This window comes from Zalophus californianus, chromosome 4 (genome assembly GCF_009762305.2).
Source record: "Zalophus californianus isolate mZalCal1 chromosome 4, mZalCal1.pri.v2, whole genome shotgun sequence".
NCBI classification, from domain to species: Eukaryota; Metazoa; Chordata; class Mammalia; order Carnivora; family Otariidae; genus Zalophus; species Zalophus californianus.
The window spans coordinates 24,428,837-24,452,964 of record NC_045598.1 but is presented as its reverse complement, the minus strand read 5'-3'; the positions used below and the strand labels follow the sequence as shown (position 1 = coordinate 24,452,964).

Sequence of the window (24,128 nt, the reverse complement as noted above, 5' to 3'; positions counted from 1 at the left end):
CCGGCGAGAGGAACGGGCTCTGTGAGGTCAGCGCGCCGCGGCCCGGGTCACAATGCAGCCCGCCCCCTCGACGTCCCGGCCGCGGCGCGCCGCAGACACCTGCCCGGCTCCGCCTGGACCGGAGAGTCCTCCCGCGGCCAGGGGTCCGGCAGCTGCTTCCAGCCTGGGACCGGCCTCGGCCTCCGGCAGGTGAGCAACGGCCCACGGGGCGGGCGCGGGCAGGGGGCGCCCGGCGTCCCGGGAGCGGCCTGACCGCCAATCCCCGCGCAGAGCGCCCCGGGGCCTGGACATGAGTGCCCAGGAGCCCCCGCAGGGTCGAAGGTTCCCCATTGAGGCCGGAGACTCCCCTGGCCTTGCCGCCGCCCCCGAGTCCCAGAACAGCCCGGAGCCGGTAGCCACGGAGCACAACCCGGTCAGGTGAGGCCGGCGCCCTCCCCCCGCAGCCCCTCCTGCCGCCCCTCCCCGCGCGGGCGTCCGGACCGCCTGCGTACACTTTCCCTGCCCAGAACCGCGTCCCCGCGTCAGAGCCCCGCGGAACCCCAGGGGTGGGGGGGATGGCCCGGGTGCACTCCCCGGGCGCGTTCCCAACAGCAGAGGCCGGGTCCCGCTTTCCCCAGGCCGCTTCGACGCTGCCCCGGCTGCCACTGCCTGACGCTGCTGCACGTGCCCATCGACGTCTACCTGGCCATGGGCGGGAGCCCCCGGGCCCGCGCCACCTGAGTGCGCCTGCGCACGGCGGCTCCGCGGGAGCCGGGCGGGGACGAGGCCCGCCGCGGGCCAGCACGCTGAGGTCGCGCGCGCCGAGCACGAGACAATGATGCACATTTTAAAATAAAAGAATGATGCACAGTTTAATAAAGCACAGCATAAACTGTTCTTTCCACTCCGGGCTGGCCGTGTATGTCTATCCCGTCGATCGGCCCGCAAACTGCTCCTCTCCTTCCCCTCGGCTGCCTCCTCCCTTGGACCCAGCCCTAGAGGCCCGCCGTCCGCGTCCGCGCCAACCCCTCCCCCCACTTCCTTCTGGTCCGGACCCCTTCCAGGGCTACCTTTCCCCTCGGCCCCTGCCCTCATCCTTCTCATCCCTCTCCTCGGTTTCCCAAAGCAATTCCCATAGCTGTGCCGGATTCGGGGGTCCAGAGAAACTCTGGACTGGAGCGGTTGGACCGACAACTTAGAATAAAGAGAATGGCCACCCACACCAGCCCAGTTAACGCTCCCAAAATGGAATTAGAGTTTGCTACCTGCTGTTCTGTGACCCTGGGCACCTCGCATTAGGGGCCTCCCAGGGACCAGAAAAAGACTGGGAAAGAAGTCGTTTGAAAAACCTTGATTTCTCGTTCCTATTTTACAGGTGAGGGAACAGCCTTGAGAGACTTGCCCGGGTTCCCCCAGATGATGGTTGATAGGCTAGCACACTCCTCTAAAATCCATCCATGACCCAAGGCTGCCTGGAAGTATAGCATTTAGCTGAAGAAGTATTTTCCACTTTCCAGTTTTGCTTTAATGAGCCTGTATTATTTTAATATTGGAAAAAATACACATAACCCAGAGGTCAGGTTCAGTCTCCTGTCCCCTGAAATCTAAATGCAAATGACTTAACACCCCTAATCCACATGGGGTAGAATTCCCAGCCCTCCCTAGAGTACTTCAAAATCCCACACTCACCCAAAAGGACCACCGTTCTCGGTTTCCACATAAATTCTCTCCCAGGCAGTCCCAAATGTAGGAGACTTATTAAAAGAGGAGAGGATGTCACTATAATGTACACCTGAGACTAATATTACACTATGTTAACTAATTGGAATTTAAAACTTAAAAAAAAAGTAAAATAAAAATACAATAAAAAAAGGGGGGCGCCTGGGTGGCTCAGTGGTTAAGCGGCTGCCTTCGGCTCAGTCATGATCCAGGAGTCCCGGGATCGAGTCCCACATCAAGCTCCCTGTTCGGCGGGGAGTCGGCTTCTCCCTCTGATCTTCCTCCCTCTCATGCGCTGTCTCTCATTCTCTCTCTCTCTCTCAAATAAATGCAACCTTAAAAAAAAAAAAAAAAGGAGAGCATGTTTGCCAAAAAGGGGTCTACTTCGAAGTGAGGATTTTAGACTTGACCATTCGGTGCCTGGTCCTTCAAACACCCTCTTTCTTGAAAGCCCTCCCATGCCTCTCTTTCCCTTTCACCCACCAGAAGAATCCCTGGCTTCAGGCCGCAGTGCTGGCTTCCCTCTCCTCTTCACTCCTCTCCTCCTCCACCCTTAATTCCTAGAGAGCCCCCAGGGCTCTCAGTTCACTCTATTAGGTGGAGTAATCTAGCTGTTTCGATCCCCATCGAGCTCCATCCAGGCAAAGCCTATCCAGCATAACCCACGCTACTGCTCTGCCGGAAAAGGGCCTTCTTCCCTGTAAACAGTCACGCCCTCCTTAGAAGACCCTTGTAATTTTAGAGAGAAAAAAATTATTGGCCTCTGTATTGATGAGGTCTCTCCTTTGCAAGCAACTGAAGTTAACACGTTGTTTCAAGTGGCTCGGAAGGATATAAGCTTTCCAGATACGTAAACTTAGAGGAAGAACTGTAGGAACCAAGGTGTCGGCGGGGCCCACCAGGACTACCCCTTTGCTCATCTCTCAACCCCGATTATCTCCTTTGGGCAGGGAACATGCCTGTGGCAGTTTGGAAATCTGCAAATGAGAGAGGGGCTTTCTCCCACTCTCAGTTTACCTGACCTTGGGAAGGGCAGTGATTGGCCCTTCTTTTAAGTCGCATGCGCACTCTTTCAGCCAATTACCATCGTCAGGGAAATGCGAGACTATGATTGATCCGGCTGGGCCCCCAGAATCCACCCTTGGGGTGGAAGCATGGCCGGGTGATGGACCGCATCACCAGAAAATAATGGGCAGAGATGGAGAAAAAACATTCCGGGAGCTGAGAGAGCTTATGTAAAGATTGGGTATCCGTCGGGGGAAAGAAGCCCTGAGAGAGAGACAGTGGCAGGAGCCAGGGTGACAGCTCTGTTCCATGGCAATGAGGAGCCTTGGACAGTGTGACCAGGAGTCAGGCCACTGGGTTCTAGTTCAGGCTCTGTCCCTGCCTTGGTCAATACAAGTCCAACAGCCAGGCCTGTGCAAGGCACTGGGGATTCAGCAGTGAACTTGAAGGACCACAGGCATTGGCCCTTATGGAACTCACACAGCCTAGCAGGCAGGAGGCCTCACGCCAGCAAGTCCCTTCCTCACTGGTTTAAAAAAAATTAGGGGGCCACCTGGCTGGCTTGGTTGGAGGAATATTTTACTCTTGATGTCGGGATGGTAAGTTTGAGCCCCACACTGGGCATAGAGCTTACTTAAATAAATACGTAAACTTTAATTTTTTAAAAAAGACAGGTGTCTGGGTGACTTGGTTGAGTTGAGCGTCTCTTGGTTTTGGCTCAGGTCATGATCTTAGGGTGGTGGGATCAAGCCCCGCATGGGGCTCCACACTCCCCCCTCCGCCTCCCCCCCACCCCGCTCTCTCTCTAAAATAAATAAAAGCTTTAAAAAAAAAAGAAAAAAAAGACTTATTGCCAGCCATCCTCCGTATGCTTGGATAGTGAGTGATGCAAAGATTTCAGATATACACCCTGCCTGGAGGGGTCAGCCCAGGGGCTAGTTAGTTCCACTAGGTGGACAGAACATTGTGCGCAAAGGCCTGGAGGCTGGAAAGTGCAGTGCACGTTCCAGGAAGTCAATTCGGTCACCTTCTTCCAGCACCTACCTATCTGGGCTACACCAGGTGCTGAGAACCTAGGCTTGAATCTGACAGATCCCTGGCCCTTGCAGAGCTCAGAATTGAGGGGATCTGGCAATGATGTAACAGAAGAAAAGCTAGATCAAGAAGGCCTTGAATTTGAGCTTTGTTCTATAGGTGACAGTATGACATGCTCCAACCTGAGTCACTCACTCTCCTATTTCTTTTCTCCTTTTCCATCCTGTTCTCTGTTTCTTCCTTTTTCCCCCTGGAAAAGTCACTGGCCTAAACTCAGAGTCCTGACTGCCGTTTACTAGCTGCGCAAACTTGGGCCAGTTACTTAGCCTCTCTGAGTCTCCATTCCCAAATCTGTAAAATGGGGTTAATGACACCTGCTGGGAGGTTTCAGGCACGTACAGCACCAGGCAGGAATTTCCGGCACAGCCAGCACTCGAGCAAGAGAGGCTGCCGCTGATCCTACCCCTGGCTTCAAGGGGCAGCCAAGAGCCAGCCAGTCAGGTCCCCTGGGCCTGGGTGATGTCCAGCCTTGGAGAGGGTTGGGGAATCCCTCTTGCCTCCCTCTGCCAACTTCCCAGCAGTTCTGCTCACGAGCCTAGGAACTTGGTTGAGGGGCATTTCCAGGGGAATCCCCAGATGGGAAAGGGAGAGCTGCCTCCCTCACCCTCACCAGCTGTCCCCAGACCCCAAGGCAGGACCCCCTGATCCCAACCTTATTCTCTGAGCCCAAGGAATAGGGAGGGACCTGGGGAAAGGGGCATACTCCAATCACGGCTTCCCCTCACTTGCCTCTCAGACACCTTATTAGCTAGCCCCTCCCTAAAGGACCCCCTTTTAGAAGGAGGGGGCGAAGTACAGATGGACCCCCAGGTTACCATGGAGATGGCAGGGAAAAGGTTGCTGTATCGTCATGGCAACAATTGACGTCAGTACTACCCTTTCCTGTTGCTTGATATGGGGGGGGCAGCCACCCCAACCACAAGCAAATACCCCACAAAGCCTCCTTCCCTTCCTGAGCCAATCAGCCAGGGGGTCGACAGGCTTAATATAGCACAGAGTTAAAAGCAGTCTCTGATGTCAGTCAAACGTTGGTTCAAATCCTCGTTTTGCCTCGTCTAAGCTGTGGGAATTTTAGCTAGTTCCTTAAGCCCTGGAAGTCTCATTGTACAATGGGGATAAATAAGCCAGTGCTTCCAAGGGCAAGTGTGAGGACTGCATGGGATCATGCAGGTCATGGGCACCAGGCCAGCTCCTGGGAGGTGCGCACTGACATTAGGGACCCATCAGTGGATGTGGACCTTAGGATATAGACTCACAGTCCCTAGAGAGCCTAGAGAGGATTTCCAAGGACTGGGCTCCCAAGTTTGAGCATCTCAGAATTTGGAGGGGGGGGATCTCAAGGTGGAGCCAGAGAGAGTGGAATTTCCAGACTCTGAGGAAACCCCAGATGCCACTTTCCCTGAAACCTCGTCACATCCGGACTCTGACCCAACTTCCCCTTCTCCTCCCCTCTGCCTCCTCCTAAGCCTTCACAGCAGCCTTCTGCCTCTTGGGCATTGATCTGCTCTTCTAGGGAAAAGGATGGATGAGGGCCCACAGGAAGACAACAGGCAACCAGACACCAGCTAAGTCGGTGGGTTGGACACACAGGGATATGGGTGTCACATTGCCCACTGGCCTCCCCCGACCTACCCTCCGGGGTGGGGCCACCACCAACATTCTCATTCCCTGTCTCTGCCCTCACCTTCTGTCCAGGCAACCACAGTCCATTCTGCTCCAGTTCCCCTGCCCCCACCCTGAATCAGGAGCCCACCATTGCCCAAACAACCTCCGAACCAGACTCCCTGCTTCCTTCCCTGATGCCTCTAGTCCAGAGTTATTTATAAAGAGCACAAACCCAGCCATCCCATTCTCCTATTTAAGACTCATCGATGGCTTCTTTATATCACTTATCCAGCCGCACCAGACACCTCTCAGGGATTCACATTAACATTCTTCCACCTTTAAGCATGCTGTTCCTTCTGCCTGGAACAGCCTGCCTCCCAACCCCACTTACGCTTCAGATCTCCACCAATTGTCCCTTCTCCCAGAAGGCTCCTCTGACCACCTGTCCTTCCCCTCTCATGGCACCTGCTTGTTCCACTGTGTACTCAGCTATTCCTTGATCCCTGGCGAATGTCTGCCTTCCCCACTACACTACGGACTCACTGAGGGCAGGGCCTCTGTCGTGTTCATCCTGACATCCCAGGGGCCTAGCATGGCAGGGCTCAGGAGTTGGTAGAAGGTCTACAGATTAGACTAGCTAGTAAGTGCTTGGTAAGTCCACAGAAGAGAGGCCACAGTGCTGTGAAGAGAAAGAACAGCAGAGCCAGCTAGGAGGCCCAGGATGGTTCCCCGAAGGACAATGGAGCTGAGACGTGCAGCAGTGACCCAGGCGAGGACATGGGGGGAGGAAATGTCCCTGGCACCGGAACCAGTAGGTGCCAAGGGTGAACTTGGTGCTGAAGACATTGTGCAGAGAGACAAACTCATGTTCTGGAAAGACAACCCTGGCTGCTTTGTGGGAACAGACCACATAAGGGATAGAGAGTGGCAGCAGGGAGCCAAGTTGGGAGGCTGCAGCGGCCCCCCAGGGGGAAGGCGAGGGGGCCTTGGACCAGGCATTCATTCGTGGTGGAAATGGAGAGGAGCAATGGGGCTTTTTTTATTTTTTTTTAAGATTTTATTGACAGAGAAACACAGCGAGAGAGGGAACACAAGCAGGGGGAGTGGGAGAGGGAGAAGCAGGCTCCCCGCGGAGCAGGGAGTCTGATGCGGGGCTCGATCCCACGACCCTGGGATCACGACCTGAGCTGAAGGCAGCCGCTTAACGACTGAGCCACCCAGGCGCCCTGCAATGGGACTTTTTAAATGTCCTGGGGGCGCCTGGGTGGCTCAATTGGTAAAGCAGCAGACTCTTGATTTCAGCTCAGGTCGTGATCTCAGGGTGGTGGGGTAGAGCCCCAAGTCAGTCTGGCTCCGTGCTCGGGGAGAGGCTGCTCGAGACTCTCTCTCTCTCTCCCCCTCCGCCCCCCCTCTTTCTCTCTAAAATAAATAAATATAATCTTTTAAAAAAATAAATATCCTGGAGAGGATAGGATTTCATAGCCGCTTGAATATGGAAAGAGAAGATCCCACGACAAAACCCAGATTTTTGGTTCTGGCAACTGAGAAAATGGCCAAGCTAGGGAAGCTGGATGGGAAGAAGGGCAGGTGTGAGGCACGTTTCCTGTGAGGTGGGACATCTGGGGGAGGGAGGGAGGAGGGGTGCCAGGAGACAGGTGTGGGGCAGAGAAGACAGATGAAGGCTGAAAGAGAGAAGTGAGTCTCTGACAGAGGCAGACACCCCAGGCATGGGAACCAATGAGATTTCCTTAGGACATGATTAGGCAGTGAGCAAAGGATGAGAAATTTGCTGTGTGGTAGCAGCCAGTACGATGGCACGGCGAGAAAATCAAGAGTGCACAGTGTCCAGAAAAACAAGGACACAGAAGTATTTCAAGTAGGAAGGAGAATTTGTATTGAAGTCAGCCACTGCTTGAGGAGTCAAGTCAGATAAAGACTCACCACCATCCCTTAGATTTAGCAGCGAGGAGGTCAGTGGGGACCTTGAGGAGCAGGGCTATTCCTGTGGAATGGTGGGGGAGGGAGCCAGATGGCAGGGGCTGATGAGGAAGTGGAAACAGCGTGTGTACACAACTCTTTCAAGAATGTTGGCTGTGAAGGGGAGCTGGAGAAGGACATGGCATTGAAGAAGGGCTTCCTTCTTTTTCAGAGATAGGAAAGACTAGAGCCTGTTTGTTTGCTGCTGGGAAGGAGCCATCACGGAGGGAAAAGTTGGAGACAGGGAAAAGAGGAAGGGATGAGGAGAGGGAGATTCCCTAAGGAAGGAAAACAAGAGGTTAAATCCCCAAATAGGACTGCACAATTGGGGGGCAAGTCAGGGCCTGCTTTGGGCCCTGGGGGCTCGGAACAGCTGCCCACTCTCCCCAGCTGCCAGTGTGAGTCACTGGGGGGAGGGGGGGGAATAGCCCAAACTGGCAGTGTGGGAAAGGGAGCTGGGCCAGCACGTTCCTCTGGATCCCCAGGGGGTCGGGGAGGAGGGCCCAGGCTGGACTCTGAGCCCTGAACCCCATGCTCTGCTCAGAACAAGGGCACAGAGGGGTTGTCTCACCCCCTGTAGAGGTAGGCAGAGTTATATGAAACCTGGATTTTACTTTTGGCTTTTCTCGACCACTCTCTAAACCTCAGTTTCCCCTCCTCCCAAACGAGGGTGTTGGACCAGATCAAGAGCCTTTAACTTTTTCTTTGGGGTGCGAGGGGGGGCATGCTGTCAGGGATCCTTTCTAGATTCTTCCTAGAAACATATGTGTATTTGAAACTTTGAGACAGTTTAGGGGGTCCTGGATCCCCAAAAGTTCATTCATAGAATATCTCCAGATAAGAACTCCTGAACTAGAGGTGAATGAGGAGCCTTCTGCCTCTAACATTTGAAAGTGTCCTGGAGCAAGGGAAAAAGCTCTTACAAGAAGGCCTTGGGAGGCAGAGGTGGGAGGTCTTATGCCTGGGAGAGCAGAGCCACCTTTTGTGGTGTGGGTTTTTCGGGGTTTTTTTTAAGATTTTATTTATTTACTTGAGAGAGAGAGCACATGACGGGGGAGGGTCAGAGGGAGAAACAGACTCCCTGCTGAGCAGGGAGCCTGATGCGGGACTCGATCGCCGGACTCCAGGATCATGACCACCGGAGCTGAAGGCAGTCGCTTAACCAACTGAGCCACCCAGGAGCCCGAGGTGTGGGTTCTGCCTCAGCATGCCATCAGGGGTCTGTCTGTAAACAGAGGCTGGAGGCCCCTGGGTGGGATGAAGGTTTAACCGGCAGCTGACCTTACTGTCCTCGGTCCCCCTCTTGCTACCTTTGCCATCCTGGGCTGGCGTGGGGGGAAGTAGTGTCTCAGGAAATCTGGTGCCTGGCCCCCTCCCACCAAAGCGGCTGGTGAAGTCAGACCATGGACTAGACCCCACCCGCCGGAGGGGCCGGTGCTTCCCCCACCCCGCTCTGCCAGCTGATGCCTCCTGCTAAAAACAGCCGTCCCGGGGGGACTATGGGCTTTCAGGCCTCCCCCCTCCTCCCCGGCAGGTATTTAAGAGGCCGAAGCCGGGCCGCGGGCTGGACGCCATGCTATTCACCGAGACTGCCCACTTCGTGGTGAATTTTCTTCTGTCCCGGTGAGGGGGGCCCCGGGGAGGGCGCCGGCGGGCTAAAGGGGCCTGGTCCAGCAGCTGCGGGAGGAGGCGTTCGGGCCTGTCCCTCTAAATAGTCCCTCGACCAAGAGTGACTCCGACGCAGGCCCCGCCGCGTCGGATCCGAGGCAGCCCCCTTCTCCACGCCCGTCGTGCTCCGAGGTGACCGCTGCCCCGGTCTCCCCCGCAGGCGGCCCCGGGCCACGCCCCCGCACCGCCTGGACCAAGAGTTGTGTTTCTGGGGCTGCCGGGGCCCGGCCTTGCCGGTGCCCGCCTCCCGCCGCAGCCTGGGCGACTACTGGCTGAGCCCGCAGCGCAGCCGCCCGCCGGGCGCCGCCTGGCGCTGGCCGACGCGCAACCTGGTGCTGCTGCCGGGGGCCACCGGCCTGGCCAACGTACCGTCGGCGCGCTGGCCCAGCTGCTACAGCGCGCGTCCGCGCCTCACGTGAGCGCGCGGGGCGGGGCGGAGGCCCTGGAGGGGGCGGGGCCGGGCCTGTGGCGGAGGGGCGGACCCCCAGAGCCCAGAGCCGGTCAGGGGTTGGATAAGGCTGGGCTTGACGGTGCCTGGGAGCGAGAGGAGGGGGCGGAACCGGGTTTGAAGGGCGGGGCCTGAGGCTGCTGAGAGCGGAAGGAAGGGGCGGGGCTAGGCGAAATGGGCGTAGACCCGGGGGGGGGGGTCGGTGCCTTGCCCCCACCCTGTCTGCCCAATTTTCCCTCCCTCCAGATGGAAGCACCGATGGCAGAATATTAACTACCAATTCCTAGGCAAGAGGAAGAGACATCTAGTTCCCTTGCGCCCGTGAGAGCCGGTGAGGGGCGGGGCCCAAAGAGGGCGCGGCCGATGGGGGCGGGGCGGGGTTCCAGGGGCGAGGCCTAGAGGAGATGGTGGGGGGAAGGGCGAGGCATAAACACCAGGTGGGGCCCCCGACAGCCGCTGCCTCTCTGACTCCAGGACCTGGAGGGGTTGAGCCGCAGTGGGAAGGGCCCCTCGGACCGGCCGTGGGACTCTGCGGGTTATTCATCCTTTCCTTTCTCTGACCACCAGAAACAGTTTTTACAGGATTGACAGATTTGACTGTAATAAAATTTCTGTTCATCAGAAGGCTCCTAACAAAGTAAAATGGAGGGGCGCCAGGCGGGCTCTGTCGGGAGAGTATGCAACTCTTGATCTCAGGGTCCTGAATTTGAGCCCCACCTTGGCCACAGAGATTACTTTAAACTAGTAGTAGTAGTAATAATAATAACAATAATAATAATAATAATGTAAAATAAGAGTTCCAAACAAGGCTCCTGCCTAGCAACCAAGCTGAATGACCTGAGAAAGGAAGGCTCGGGTGGCCTTGAAGGCACAGTCCTGGCAGTCATCCTATGTGCGTCTCTGAATGTCTGCATCTGCCTCTGAGCATGGCTGTGTCTCTGGGTGTCCATCTATCTCTGATCTGATCTCTATGTCCATTTAATTTATTCAACAAATACTTATCAAGGGCCTATTTTAGTTTGTGCCGGGTTTATACTCTGAGTCATCGGGTTCACATTGGTAAAACAAACTATCGAAGTTCCTACCCTCATGGGGCTTATATTCTGGTTAGAGAAACAATAAAAAGACGTCAGAGATAAATAATGCACTGGGTTTGAGAAGAACAAGGTGGGCCAGGTGCTACTTTATATGGAGTGGGCAGGGACTTTGTCTTGTCTAGAACAGTGCCTGACTCATAATCGAGGCTCAGTAAATGTTGAATGAATGCATGGGTTGGTAGGTCCTGTCTGAGGAGGTAAGTCTGGATCAAGGCTTGAAGGATGAAGGGGCAGCCACTCCAGACCCTGGGAAGAGTGTTCTGAGTGGAGGGAACAGCCCATGTCTGGTGCGTGGCCCCTTGCCTCTGGCTGTCTGCCCTGGAGTATCCCTGTTGCTGTGTGTCTGTTTCTGTTTGTTGTCTCTGTGATCTTGGGAATCGGAAGACAGGTTTAAACAGCGCCCCTCCAGGGTCTCTGGAAGTAAGGTCACTGCTGAGCTGATTCACCCCCTGGCCTACTCTGGCCTCACTAGCCTGGCCTGGCCATTCCCCTGGAAGCAGGCCCTCTCTCCAGCAGCCTCAGTCCCATGACCTCTGGCTCCTTCCCAGGGTAGCATCCTGTAGCCCGGCAGGAAGTCCTTCATGCTATCTAACCACAGTCCTTCCTCTCATTCTGCCTCCAGGCAGAGGAGACCTGCCTGGACAGAGAGCCCAGTAAAGACCTGACAGAGTGGGAGTGATAACCCCCCTGCAGCCGCAGGGAGGTGGACCTGAGAAGGGCAGAGTGATCGCTCATCTTAGAAGCCTCTGCCACATCCATTTTCTCCTTTAGTCCTTCGACACCCCATTTTACAGACAGAAACTGAGGCAGGCCCAGAGAGGAAAATGGAGCAGAACTGGGACCAGAACCCAGATCTCCTTTTTTTTTTTTTTTAAGATTTTATTTATTTATTTGACAGAGAGACACAGTGAGAGAGGGAACACAAGCAGGGGGAGTGGGAAAGGGAGAAGCAGGCTTCCTGCCGAGCAGGGAGCCCGATGCGGGGCTCAATCCCAGGACCCCGAGATCATGACCTGAGCCAAAGGTAGTTGTTTAACCAACTGAGCCACCCAGGAGCCCCAGAACGCAGATCTCCTGACAGCTAATGTGTATTGCTCATTTACTCTCTGCCAGGTAGTGTGCTAACACTTTGCATGCATTTTCTTTTTTAAGACTTATCACAAACCTACGAGGTGGGTACCACTGTTGTTTCCAGTGTCCTCAGAGGAGGAGACTGAGGCTCCGAGCCATTATGTGATTTGCCCAAGGACACCCAGCTATTTGGTGGCGGAGCTGTGTGTGATCCCAGGCAGTGTGGGGTGCCCAGCTACACACCTCTGCTCCAGGGTTGCAGAGGAGTGTCATAGATGTCTGTCTTCCAGGGATTTGGAGAGACAGGCTTCAGGTTCATCGCATGATGGTCCCGAGGCTGACTCGAGCCAAGCCAGGATGAGCAGGAAGATGTCCTGGGAGCACTGCAAAATCCTGCATCCCTCTCTGTCGGTGAAGATCCTCCACCTTTGCCCTCTCCCCTGGGATCTCCATGTTTCTGCCCTTCACTGCCCAAATAAAGCAGTTTTTGCGTCTCTCTGGCTCTCTCTACTTTGGAGGTGATCATTTCAATTCTCCCCATTCACACACCCTGGGTTAGACTGAGCCCACAGGGCTGGGAGGGCATCTGCTGTCACTCCTGGCCCTTCCGCTGCCCCCATCTCCACCCTCCCGCCCTGAACCCCCTCAGTGGGGTAGAATGGAGGAACCAGACCTGGCTCCTGCTGTCCAGGCCCTCACCACAGTGCCATAGCAAGAGAAAAACAGAGACATAGGCTAGCTCAGTAAAGTGCCACAGGAGGGTGATATTAGTTTGTTTGGGGCACAGTGAGTCCTCCAGTAGGTCAGGAAAGACTTCCGGAGAGGTTCCTTGGGCTAAATCTTAACGGGCGGGCAGGCACTGGGTAAGCACACACAGGGAATAACACTCCAGGCCGAATGGGCAGCACAGGGGAAGGTTCGGTCATTTACAGGCTGAAATGGTCAGCCCACTGAGGGAACTGTGAGATGGGCAGCCAGTGGGGCTCTGCCTAAAATGAGGCTAACTGGGCCTGGAGCTTCAAAGACCTTGAACGCCTAAGCAAGGGGTTGGACATTCTCCAGGAGGAAGTTGGGAACCATGGACAGGTTTAAAGCAAGAGTGGGACATGGTCCCTTCACGGCATCTCCAGGCCTAAAGCCCTTCTGGGAGTCTCAGAGTCGATGCTGGTGGGCAGTGAGTAGTCTCTGGGCCTCAACCACATCCAAGGCGTCAGGGCACCTGTCCCTGTACCGCCCCCCCCCCCCTTACACACTCTGCCAGCTTCCACCTGGGGCTGAGGCCAGGAGTGGATCCTGCCCAAGCCTCCCTGCAAAGGTCTCGCAGAGGCTGCTGATGGCTGGATGAGGGAGTCTTTGGGCTGCTACCCTAACTCATCCACTCAGTGGTCAACAGCAGCCCCCTTCCCCATCCCATGAGGCCCATGTATGACCATCCCATGCCCTTTGTGGGGACTTCAGTCACATAACAGGTAAGGACAGGGCCGCCCCACTCCAGCTCCCCACAGGAGCAGACTCCTAGAACCATCTCCCTTCCACCTCCAGCCCCTCTCCCTCCACATGGGATCCAGTCCCTGTCCCTGGTGCTCTCTGCTCCCTGATTGTCTCTGGATGTTCTCTTCTCCTCTGCCCTCTGGCCTCACCTAGTTCCGGCCACTATTGCTTTCATCTGAACCAGTCTCTCCCTGATTTTCTTGCCAACAACTCTGTCCCCTCTAGTCCACCGGGGCCTGTTTTCCTGGGTTCGTAGGTCCTTGTGGGTCATCCAGTGTTATCTCCAAGGGTCTCTGGAGTCCTGGAGAGATCTAGGCTAGAGACAGAGGTTTCAGTCAGCAGCATATAGACTTCCTCTCTCTCTCTCTCTCTCTCTCTCTCTCTCTCTCTCACACACACACACACACACACACACACACACACACACATACACACACACACGCACACATCTTCCTCTCCAACACAGATTGCTCTAGACCCATTGATCCTAATGACATCCCAAAGTCACCTCACCTCAACCTGTCCCAAACTGACCTCTCCGTTTCCATGCCTTCCACCACTCCTCCTCTAGGCTTCCGTGGGCAGCTCCTTTCCCCCATTTGCCCGAGCTGGACCCTCCCTGGGCACCATGCTCTGTCCTCCCTCCTCACACACTCACTCCCTCAGTCCTTAGTCCTTCCCTAAGTCCCACCCCTACTGCCCCCTGAACACCGCCTACACCTCTCTCCCTCCATCTTCCTCCCCCTTCAGCAGTATTTGACATGGTGGGTCACTCATTCCTTTTGGAAACCATTGCTTCCCTCAGCCTCCAGGACACCCCTGCTCCTGGACCTCCCCTTTTCTCACTGGCCGGCAGCTGAATGCCCCTGCTGGCTCCCCTCCAGAGTCAAAATGTTGGTGAGCCCCTGGAGCTATCTTCTTGAGCCACTCCTTCTCTGGTGAATTCCATCCAGTCCTGTTCAAATTTGGGGCACCCCAAACTCTTCAGTTCAGGCTCATGGACCCATTAACGGTGAGCCTGATATCTCCATGGGGCATCTAACGGGCATCTTGAACGTTAACTCCAAAGCTACATCTGGAAGCCCCCACACTGGGGACAGGCCCAGCTCTGGAAATGCTGGTGTGGGCTGCACTCTGTACCTTTATTTTTATTTTTATTTTTTTAAAGATTTTATTTATTTATTTGACAGAGAGAGACAGAGCGAGAGAAGGAACACAAGCAGCAGGAGTGGGAGAGGGAGAAGCAGGCTTCCTGCAGAGCAGGGAGCCTGACGCGGGGCTCGATCCCAGGATCCTGGGATCACGACCTGAGCCGAAGGCAGACGCTTAACGACTGAGCCACCCAGGTGCCCTGTGCACCCTGTACCTTTAGTTCAGGTCCCCGTCCTGTCTTGCCTGAGTGACTGCAACGACCCAGTGTCTCCGTGCTGCCTGGCATGGACAATCCAGGCAGAGGGACTGCCTGCATAACAGCAGGAAGGAGGGCAAGGTTATGGCTTGGTGGACAGTCCAGAGTGTGCCACGGGCACCAGATGGTGAAGACCTTCAATAGAAGGTGCAGACACCCCGAGGGCAGGAGGAAGCCACAGCAAGGTTTAAAGCCAAGGGGACATGTTCGATTTGACATTTCTTTCACTCCTTCGTGCCTTCCTTGGCACATTTACTCCAACAGCCAATAAATATTTATTGAGCACGCTCTATTGGAAAGTGGCCCTGAGGTAGAGGAGAGCAGGTGGAGGGGCTGGACGTGGGACAGAAGACAAGTGAGAAGGCGGCTGTGGTGTAGGCCCCGGGCACAGGGGAGAAGGGCCGCCATCCTAGAGGTGGAGGAAGGGGGATGATGAGTTGAAGGGGGCGGTTGTCAGGTGCCTGGCTTGGGCAACGGAGTAGTGGGAGCCCTAAGCCCAGAGGTATGGATTACGTGGTGGGGAGAGCCTCTCTTCCTCCTGTGGAATCTGGAAGTCCTCAGGAGTGGTTTGATCTAGGTTTTAAGAGAAGAGTAGAGGGGCGCCTGGGTGGCTCAGTCAGTGCATCTGCCTTGGACTCAGGTCATGATCCCGGAGTCCCAGGGATCAAGCCCAAAATGGAGCCCCACATCAAGCCCTGCATCAAGCCCTGCATTCGGCTCCCTGCTCAGAGGGGAGTCTGCTTCTCCCTCTCCCTCTGCTCCTCCCACTCCCCCCCCACCCCGTGCTCTCTCTCTCTCTCCCTCACTCTCAGTCTCAAATAAATAAAATCTTTAAAAAAAAAAGAGAGAGAGAGAGAGAGAGATAGAAGAGTAGAAATTCAGCAAGTGGAGAAGTGGAGAGAGGCATTCTAGGCAGCGGAAACAGCATGTTCAAAGGCCCTGAGGCGGGAGAAGCTCAACACTCTGAGGAGCTGAAAAGCCAATAGAGTCGAAGTTCAGTGAGCCAGAGAAAAAGAGGGAGGGATGAGGCCGCAAGCTTGGTCTCCCTGAGGCAGGACCTGGAGTGCTCAGGTTGTGTCACCAGGATATCAGGCCCCCCTGTGCGGACAGGAGGGAAGGAGAGTTTGAGGAGAGGCTAGGAGGGGACAGACAGATGTATTGGAGGGGGGCTTCCTAGCATGTCTTTCTAGGAAAAGTCACTAAGAGGAGGTCCCAGTGGGACACTTCTGGGGTTGCAAGAGGAGAGGGCGAGAATCCCTCAGGGTTCTGGGGAGAGACAGACTCCTTCATCATGTAAGGAATTGATTGAGCCAAATAAATTTCCTTCTGAAAAATTCAGCATCCTCGGAACAGCCCGGTGAGTCCCTCCACCCCTGGCCCCAGAAGGACGTTGAAGGAGGGGACGCAAGGTCGTCTCACGGAGCTCCTGGCCTCCCGCCTTCTCCCCCAGGCCGGGAAGGGAATGGGCACATTGTTGAGTGCCAAGTTGGTGCGGCATTCTTGCCCAGCATTTCCCTCAGTAGCACCTGAGAATGTTGCTGGCTGCTTCTCACGTGCTCTGTGCCTCGGGTGATGGGTCAAAGGCCTTCACTTGCTGGCACTGGCTCCTTACCTCACAGTTACCCCGAGACCTGGCTATTATCGTTACCACTTTAGGGCTGAGGACGCTGAGGCTCTGAGAGGGCCTCCAGCCACACAGCTAGGACGTGATGCTTTGTCACACTGGTTGTCTCAACACAAAAACACCCCACTGAACTCTGGCCACAGCCTCAAGTGGCACCCAGTGTCCTCATTTGACGGGGTGTGCATGGGGAGGCCAGGCGAGGGGAGGGGTCAAAAAGCTGCAAGGTGGGTCTAGATCGTTTGGAGGAAGAGGCTGAATGGGAGACATGAGGGGTCTGAGCAGTGTGGAGAGGAAGGCGTGGGACTGGGGGCTGGACGCTGACAGGGTTTCAGTTTCCCTTTTAAAGGGAATCCCCCGGGGGGGGGATTTTTGGTTGGAAAGTTATAAGCAATCCACATTCCACCCGTTTGGCCGCCTCTTCCCCAGTGGCACCCAAGATCTGAACAGAAACTGAAAGTTGGGAAGAGGGGAGGGAAGGGGGAAGGGAGAGGCTCAGGCAGCCCAGGGCACCTGGGTTGAATTTCTGGTGACCTCACCGAGCCTGGGGGAGATAGGCAGCTGAGCCGATGACACACCTCTTGGCTATTGGGGAAATTGAGCCCCAGAGAGCCAGCTCGGTTAGTGACTGGGCCCCCGCCAGGTTACACAACCACCCCACGCACGCACGCGTGCACACACACGCTCATGCTCACTCACAGAGACCAAGGGAAAAGGGAGAGGAAGGAAGAAATAAGAGGGCTGATTGGCCTAAATTTGGAAAGGGAAACTACAGAATCCCTGTCCCTGTGATTTGGTGACTGGTGGAATGGGGGGGGTCCTAGTGAAGAGCCCCTAAGATGCCCCAGGACCCAGCCCCAGGTTCAAGGCCCATGACTGGCAGGGAGGCTGCGGACCAACCCAGAACCCGACGTACCCAGGATGCTGGGGAGTCGAGTCCCTGGGTTCCCGAGCCTGTGGCCGCCTGGCCTCTCGCTGCTGACACCCTACCTACTCCTCGCGGGCCCGATGTGAACGCCTCTGGCCAAACCCAGCACTGCTCTGCTCCTCCGAGATCCTGAAAACCACCCTCTGCTAGTTTGACCTCCACCTCCGCTGCTTGCAGGCACATCCCGCCCCCCTGGGCTTGGTTCCTCCTCGCAAACGGGAACAATGAGGGGTCAGGAGATCTCAGCAGGTCAGGAGACAAGGCATGGAAAGCAGTTGGCACAGGGCTTGGCATGCAGTTGACATGTAAACAGCGCTAGCAACTGTGACTATTGTTGTGTGTGGTCATTCCCCCCTTCTCAGAACTCTCCCCAGTGGTCAAGGATCTCCATGATTCTGTGCTCTGGGGTTTTTCCTCCCCGTCTCTGTTGGCTCTGCCCCAGACTCCTTCCCAGGGGCCCTGTCCTGCTGCACCTCCGATGGCAGCACCCCTCACGGCCCGGGGCCGTCCTGGGTGACCTCACGCACAGCTTGGCTCCCCTTACCTTCATCTAGCAGCATCCAGAGGCCCAGATTTCCTGGGGCCGCTTCTGACTTAAAACCTACTGTCTGTTGTCCCTGTGAGGTCACTAGCCAGGCTTTGGGCCCTGGCCTTTGGCTCAGGAAACGCGATCTGATGGCGTGTCTATGCGCTGCCTCCTGGATGTGCTCGCGAATGTTCCCCGGGCTCCTCAGACTCCACAAGGCTCGATTCCGCAAGCCCCTCCCACCCCCCCACCCGCACCAGGTTCTCTTTCTCTCCGTTTTCCTGTCTCAGTCCACGGATCCACTTGGCCAGCTGTCACCCACAACAGAAATGCCGGTGATAACATGGTCACCCCCTTCTCCCAACCCCCTCCCAACCCTGCAGCCGGCCAGTCATGGAGTCCTGGGGATCCTGTCCCCAAACCTTGCTCCGGATTAGGCCTGTCTCTCCACCTCCACCCTCACCCAGATGGTTTGCCATTCCCACTTTGTCCTGCTCTAAACTTTTCCTTAAACTTTTCCTCCAACCCTGGCCCATGTGCCCCTCCTTCGTGCAGCCTCCAGGGCCCTTAACGGAGCCCGGTCTGGCTCTTTTTCTCCCCTGAAGGCACTGCCAGTCTCTCCCCCTGGATGGGAAACCCCTGGGGGCAGGGGCCCCGTGTGACTCACAGCTGGTGCCCTGCCACTTGTGAGCAGAAGGAGGAACTCTCGTCTTCGTGAGTATGAATCACGGAGCCCGACTTGTCACTGCGCAGACCAGCAAACTGAGGCCCAAGGAGAGAGCCGTAGCTCACCGTTACAGCGCAGAGACCAAAACTGACGTCTCCTGGTCCAGCTGATGGTCCCCAGAAGGAGATGGGGTGGCTGGGGCTGGGAAGCAGGCCTTGCCAAGTCACCATTCCTGAGGCCTCCACTGGGACCTAGCCATTCTCTGATGCCTCTTCCCCTCGCCAGGCCTGGGCAAGTGCTGGTCTCTCTGCTAGGAAGGCCCAGCCCCCACCTCTGACTCACAGCTCACCTGGCATCTAATCTGACCCCCACCGCGGGGCCCCCTCAGAGACCTCAAAGTGCACGTTTATGGGGCCATGTTCTCTTCTGCCTTCCTCCCACCTTCAGCCCCACCCTGTGGCTCTCCTGAGGTCCTGGGCTTCCTGCCAAAGAAACTCATTCCCTTCCATCCAGGGAGGCTAGGAGCATCTCAGGCCAGGGCCAGGGGCTGAGGCCCCACCGGAGAACTGGGACCGTCGGGGGGCCGTGTGAAAACATGGGGGTTCTAGTCTCTACGGCTGCCTGTCCCCCGTCCATCCCAGAGTTACCATGCCCTTCCCGTCCTCCTTTCCCTGCCACTCGGTCCTGGCAACAGCCCATACCTGAGAGGTTCTGACCCCCACGGCCTCACACACAGCCGACACACAAACACCAAAGAGCCACTTTTCCATCCACATACTTACACAGCCACACACACCCATAGTTGCACACCCAATCACAGGCAGACACAGTCACTGACACACAATCTCAAGGACAGGCAGGCACACACCCAGAAAATGTCAGAGGCGCCAGGAGTCACCAAGCCTCTCTCTCTCACCCTGAACACACGGCAGCTAAACAAAGATACAGACTCACACAACCACACACGTGCACACCTGGCCACACACACACACACACACACAGTCACAAAGTCTCTCCCACACAGACAGATACAGAGCAATACACAGTCACACACAGAGAGAGACAGACACACACAGTTGCACACAGGCCCCTGGAGACCCAGAACAATGGGCGCATTGTCTGGGCTAGCAGCAGCTGGGGAGGAAGGAGCCACAGTGTGGATGGAGGAGGCCGTGGGGGCCGCTGTACCACCCCCCTCACCCCCAGAGCATCCTAAGCCTCTTCCCTCTTCCAGAAACCAGATTTTGCTGGGACCTGGATTTACTGAGGGATTGGGCTCCCAGACAACACTTCCCCAGCCTCCAGCGATGTCCGGTGGGAGAGGTAGAGCTCCCCTTGGGGCCCAGATTCCCTCTGGGGCTCTGGAAACTCAGGGTCCTGTAGTTCTGATGTTCATCTCTCCTCTTGGGATTTGCCTGTCAGCCCCTCGGTGCAGAGCCTGGAAGTCCGGACGCTTGGCATCTGCTCTTAACCTCTGACCCCAAAGCCTCCGGGACCCGCACAGCCTCCATCTGAGCCCTGCCAGCCGGTGCGGGCAGTGCCTGGCAGCACTGTGGGCTCCCTATTGTGGTGGAGACAGAGATGCAGGTCACGAAGCCCATCCCTTAGTGGCAGTGGGTGAAGGCACCGTTCTGTCAGTGAGTGGCAGTGGGGCATGGTGCCCTTCCTATCCCAAAGCGGCTCTTCTCACCTCCCACTCTGACCAGGCCATCCCAGATCTCAATGGAGAATTTTTCCAGGGGCTTCTTCACTGTCCCCACCTCATTTTAGTAGGTCTTTCCAAACCCCTCCTCACCCTCAGTTACTGGCATCTGCTGTGTGCCCTTGGACATGTCCCCTTCCCTTTCTGAACTTCAGTGTCCCAGTCTGGAAAATGGGGGTGGGTATTAATGAAGCTTCAGAGTAAGGGTGAGGCTAGAGGCTACAGGGGTGAGTGCTGAATGTAGATGCCACCTCAGCCCTCCTCCGCCCCTCTGTGGTCAGATCTGTGGGGAGTTCCTGATTCCTCAGGCCCTGGGGTGTCTCCACACCTCACAGCCTCAGGCCTCCCGGGAGGCCTTACCCGTAGGAGGGAAGGAGGGAGGGAGGGACGCGCTGAGCTGTCCAGGACACAGCCTTGCTTTTGCAACACTTTCCTTCCTCCAGCCCCCATCCCCTTCCTCCTGGGGGCTGAGGGGAGGCAACCGGACACACACACATCCGGGGCCAGTCAGGACTCTGGGGTTCCCACAGACCTGTCCATACCAGGGGAAGGGGAAGTGGCAGGGGACTGGAGCTGGAGGGTCTCCAGCCACCGGCTCTCTGCCCCTGCCTCCAGGCTCACTGACTGTCAGGCAGGGCAGGAGGCTAAGGCTGGGCAGCCCTGGGGGCTGTCCTCAAGGGGCTGTCCCAGGACCCTTGGTGATGTCCCACCCCTCCACTGGAGTGTTTGAAGTTTTGTTGAATCCCCTCCTGGAGTTCCTCTGCCTGCTTGGGGAGCCCAGATGTGGGGAAGCAGATGTGGGGGGAGAGCATCTGACAAATCAGACAGGTTATGTCAACGTCTCTGAGCCTCAGACTCTTCAGCTTTCACATGGGGTTGGAGAAGCCCTTCAAGGTCACAGGACCGCCCTAGCCGGGGCTTTGTAATGGGTCCAGGCTGAGGGCAGGAGGGACCGAGAGGGTGAGCTGGTCTGTGGGGGCTCGGTGTGACTGGCTGCCAAGGGACTGGGAGGAGAAAGGAGGGACGGGCCTCACCAGTCTGACCAGAGTGACTCCGCGGCGGGCCAGACCCTCCAGGCTGACCCGGACAGGCAGGCAGGGACGTGGGTGGGACCTGTGACGGGTCTCCAGGCCTGAGGCGGCGCAGATCCCGGCGCAGGGCCCTGCGGCTTCTATGACCACATTCTCCGGAGCACAACTCAGGACCAGCCCTCTGACGAGTCTGGGCATGTGAGCCCTTCGAAGAGTTCTAAGGCGGGGGGGGGGATTTACAGGGGCTGTCAGTGCAGAACCAAGGCGTTGGGGGCCACTCCAGGAGCTCGGGCGTCCACCCTGGGAGGTGGGCGGTGAGAGGAGGGAATGATTGCTCTCCCTTTCCTTTAGGAGCCCCCCTCTGCCCAGCTCGCTGAACGACCCGCCTCTCCCCTTCCCACGTTGGACCCCACCCGTCCGGGGCAGGCGAGTGGGCTGGGGGTACCAGACCGCTGGCGTCGCCCACTGCGCCAGCGGGGCCCGGGACCTGAGCCCGCCTCTGCTCCTCGATTGGGCGCTCATTTAAATGTCCGGCCCCGCCCCGACTCGGGGCGCATATATAAGGCGGCTCGGCGGGCGGCGGGCGGCATTCTGGCGCGGAGCGGAGCGGTGGCGGGCGCAGCTAGCGGGTTGGGCGCCGAGAGGGGGTGCAGCTCGGTTACCCCCCCATACCCCTCCCCCTCAGGCGCGAGCCCCACCCCTCCGCCGGCCAGGCCGACCCGGCCGAACTATCCCCTGCGGCGCGAGCCCGGGGCGGCCCCGGGCGCCCCCCCCAGCAGACCCCCCATCATGGGCAGCCAGAGCTCCAAGGCTCCCCGGGGCGACGTGACCGCCGAGGAGGCAGCAGGCGCTTCCCCTGCTAAGGCCAACGGACAGGTGGGTGCGCTCGCCATGGCCCGACCTGGCCCCCTCCTCCCGCACCTCGCCCCTTCTGGGGCCCTGGGCCGGGGCCGCGCGCTTTGTCCGGCCCGGGACACGCGGCGCCCCCTCCCCCGCCCGGTCCCTTTGTTCTCGGCGCCGCAGCCCCCGCGGGCGAAGCGAGGGGAGGGGCGGGGAGGGGGCGCCGGCCCGGCCCCGCCGCCTTCTTTGTTTGCGGCCCCGGCCCCCGGCGCTGCCCCCCGGCCGCCCCGAGTGCCGCGCGGGGAACAAAGGCGCTGCCGGGCCGCGCCAAGGGGGCGCCCAGGGGCCGCGGGGCGGGTGCCCGGGGGGGGGTGGGGGAGGGCACTCCACCCGCAGACCCGACCTCGGTGGCTCACAACCTTTTTTTAGTGGGGAGCGGAGATGTGAGGGAGAGGTGGTTGGGGGGCCGTTTACACAAAGCGGGAGGCTGGGAAAATGGGCCGTCCAGGTGCGGAGAAGAGCGCCCCGGGGCGGCTTCCCGCCCGATGTCGGCTTGCTGGGCTCGCCCGCCCGCCGGGGATCGGTGGCCGCGAGCGGGTCCCCGCCGAATGGAGAGCGCGCCCCGGGGGAGGTGGCTGGGGGGCCACGGGACCCCAGCGCCTCCTGCCGGCCGCGGCCTCTGCGCGCTCGACCCCCGCGCTCGTGAGGACAGGAGGGAGATGTTTGACGGGATCCCGGTGTGGGTGAGGCTACAACCAGCCTCCCCGGTTGCAGAAGAGTCGGGATCCCATTGCCTGGAAGGGGTCAGGGGCGGGCTGGGGGAGGAGGGGTAGAGCCCCGGCCCTCATTGCTGTCTCCTCTGCCCTGCAGGAGAATGGCCACGTGAAAAGCAATGGAGACTTATCCCCCAAGGGTGAAGGGGAGTCGCCCCCCGTGAACGGAACAGAGGAGGCAGCCGGGGCCACTGGCGATGCCATCGAGCCAGCACCCCCTAGCCAGGGCGCTGAGGTCAAGGGGGATGCCCCCGCCAAGGAGACCCCCAAGAAGAAGAAGAAATTCTCTTTCAAGAAGCCTTTCAAATTGAGTGGTCTGTCCTTCAAGAGAAATCGGAAGGAGGGTGGGGGTGATTCGTCTGCCTCCTCACCCACAGAGGAAGAGCAGGAGCAGGGGGAGATCGGTGCCTGCGGCGAGGAAGGCACAGCCCAGGAAGGGAAGGCTGTTGCCACCCCCGAGAGCCAGGAGCCCCAGGCCAAGGGGGCAGAGGCTAGTGCTGCCTCCAAGGGAGGAGACACAGAAGAAGAGGCAGGGCCCCAGGCTGCAGAGCCATCCACTCCCTCGGGGCCGGAGAGTGGCCCTACACCTGCCAGCGAGCAGAATGAGTAGCTGGGTGGGGGCAGGTGGGTGATCTCTAAGCTGCAAAAACTGTGCTGTCCTTGTGAGGTCACTGCCTGGACCTGGTGCCCTGGCTGCCTTCCTGTGCCCAGAAAGGAAGGGGCTGTTGCCCCCTCCCAGCCACGTTCCCTCTCCTTTTCCCTCCTGTGGATTCTCCCATCATCCATCTGGCCTTCCTCTTAAGGCCGGTTGAAGATGGTCCCTTGCAGTTTCCCGAGTTAGGTTAGTGATGTGAAATGCTCCTGCCCCTGGCCCTACCTCTCCTGTCCCCACCCCTGCAGAAGGCAATTGCTGGTTTTCTTCCCCAATTCTTTTCCAAGTAGGTTTTGTTTACTCCCCCAAATCCCTGAGCCAGATGTGGGGTGCCTACACTCCCAAACCCTGAGTGTCCAGCCTTCCCCCTCCTGTTGAGTTTTTAGTCTCTTGTGCTGTGCCTAGTGGCACCTGGGCTGGGGAGGACACTGCCCCTGTCTAGGTTTTTATAAATGTCTTACTCAAGTTCAAACCTCCAGCTTGTGAATCGACTGTGTCTCTTTTTTGACTTGGTAAGCAAGTATTAGGCTTCGGGGTGGGGGGGGAGGTCTGTAATGTGAAACAACTTCTTGTTGTCTTTTTTCCCCCTCCCATTGTTGTAAATAACTTTTAATGGCCAAACCCCAGATTTGTACTTTTTTTTTTTTTCTAACTGCTAAAACCATTCTCTTCCACCTGGTTTTACTGTAACATTTGGAAAAGGAATAAATGTCATCCCTTTAGTAGTGGTTTTTAATGAGTGGTCTTCTGGGGGTAGGGTGAGAAGATCCGTTAACTTCAACCCTTCAGGGAGGGATTAAGGTGAGGGGTAAGTTTGTGGGGTTG

The 24,128-nt window shown here is 57.4% G+C and overlaps 2 protein-coding genes across 2 annotated transcripts; both read left to right on the top strand.

Moving 5' to 3' along the window:
• The first annotated feature begins 21 nt into the window (after window positions 1-21).
• On the top strand, window positions 22-883 carry FAM229A (family with sequence similarity 229 member A). Its single transcript, XM_027605281.2, has 3 exons — window positions 22-189; window positions 271-417; window positions 618-883. Exons 1-3 carry the CDS (start codon window positions 53-55, stop codon window positions 718-720), a joined length of 387 nt encoding a protein of 128 aa, XP_027461082.1. The 5' UTR covers window positions 22-52; the 3' UTR covers window positions 721-883.
• A 20,756-nt stretch (window positions 884-21,639) lies between these two features.
• Window positions 21,640-24,031, top strand: MARCKSL1 (MARCKS like 1). Its single transcript, XM_027611999.1, has 2 exons — window positions 21,640-21,914; window positions 22,749-24,031. The coding sequence occupies exons 1-2, from the start codon at window positions 21,828-21,830 to the stop codon at window positions 23,259-23,261; spliced, it is 600 nt and encodes a 199-aa protein (XP_027467800.1). The 5' UTR covers window positions 21,640-21,827; the 3' UTR covers window positions 23,262-24,031.
• The last annotated feature ends 97 nt before the right edge of the window (window positions 24,032-24,128 follow it).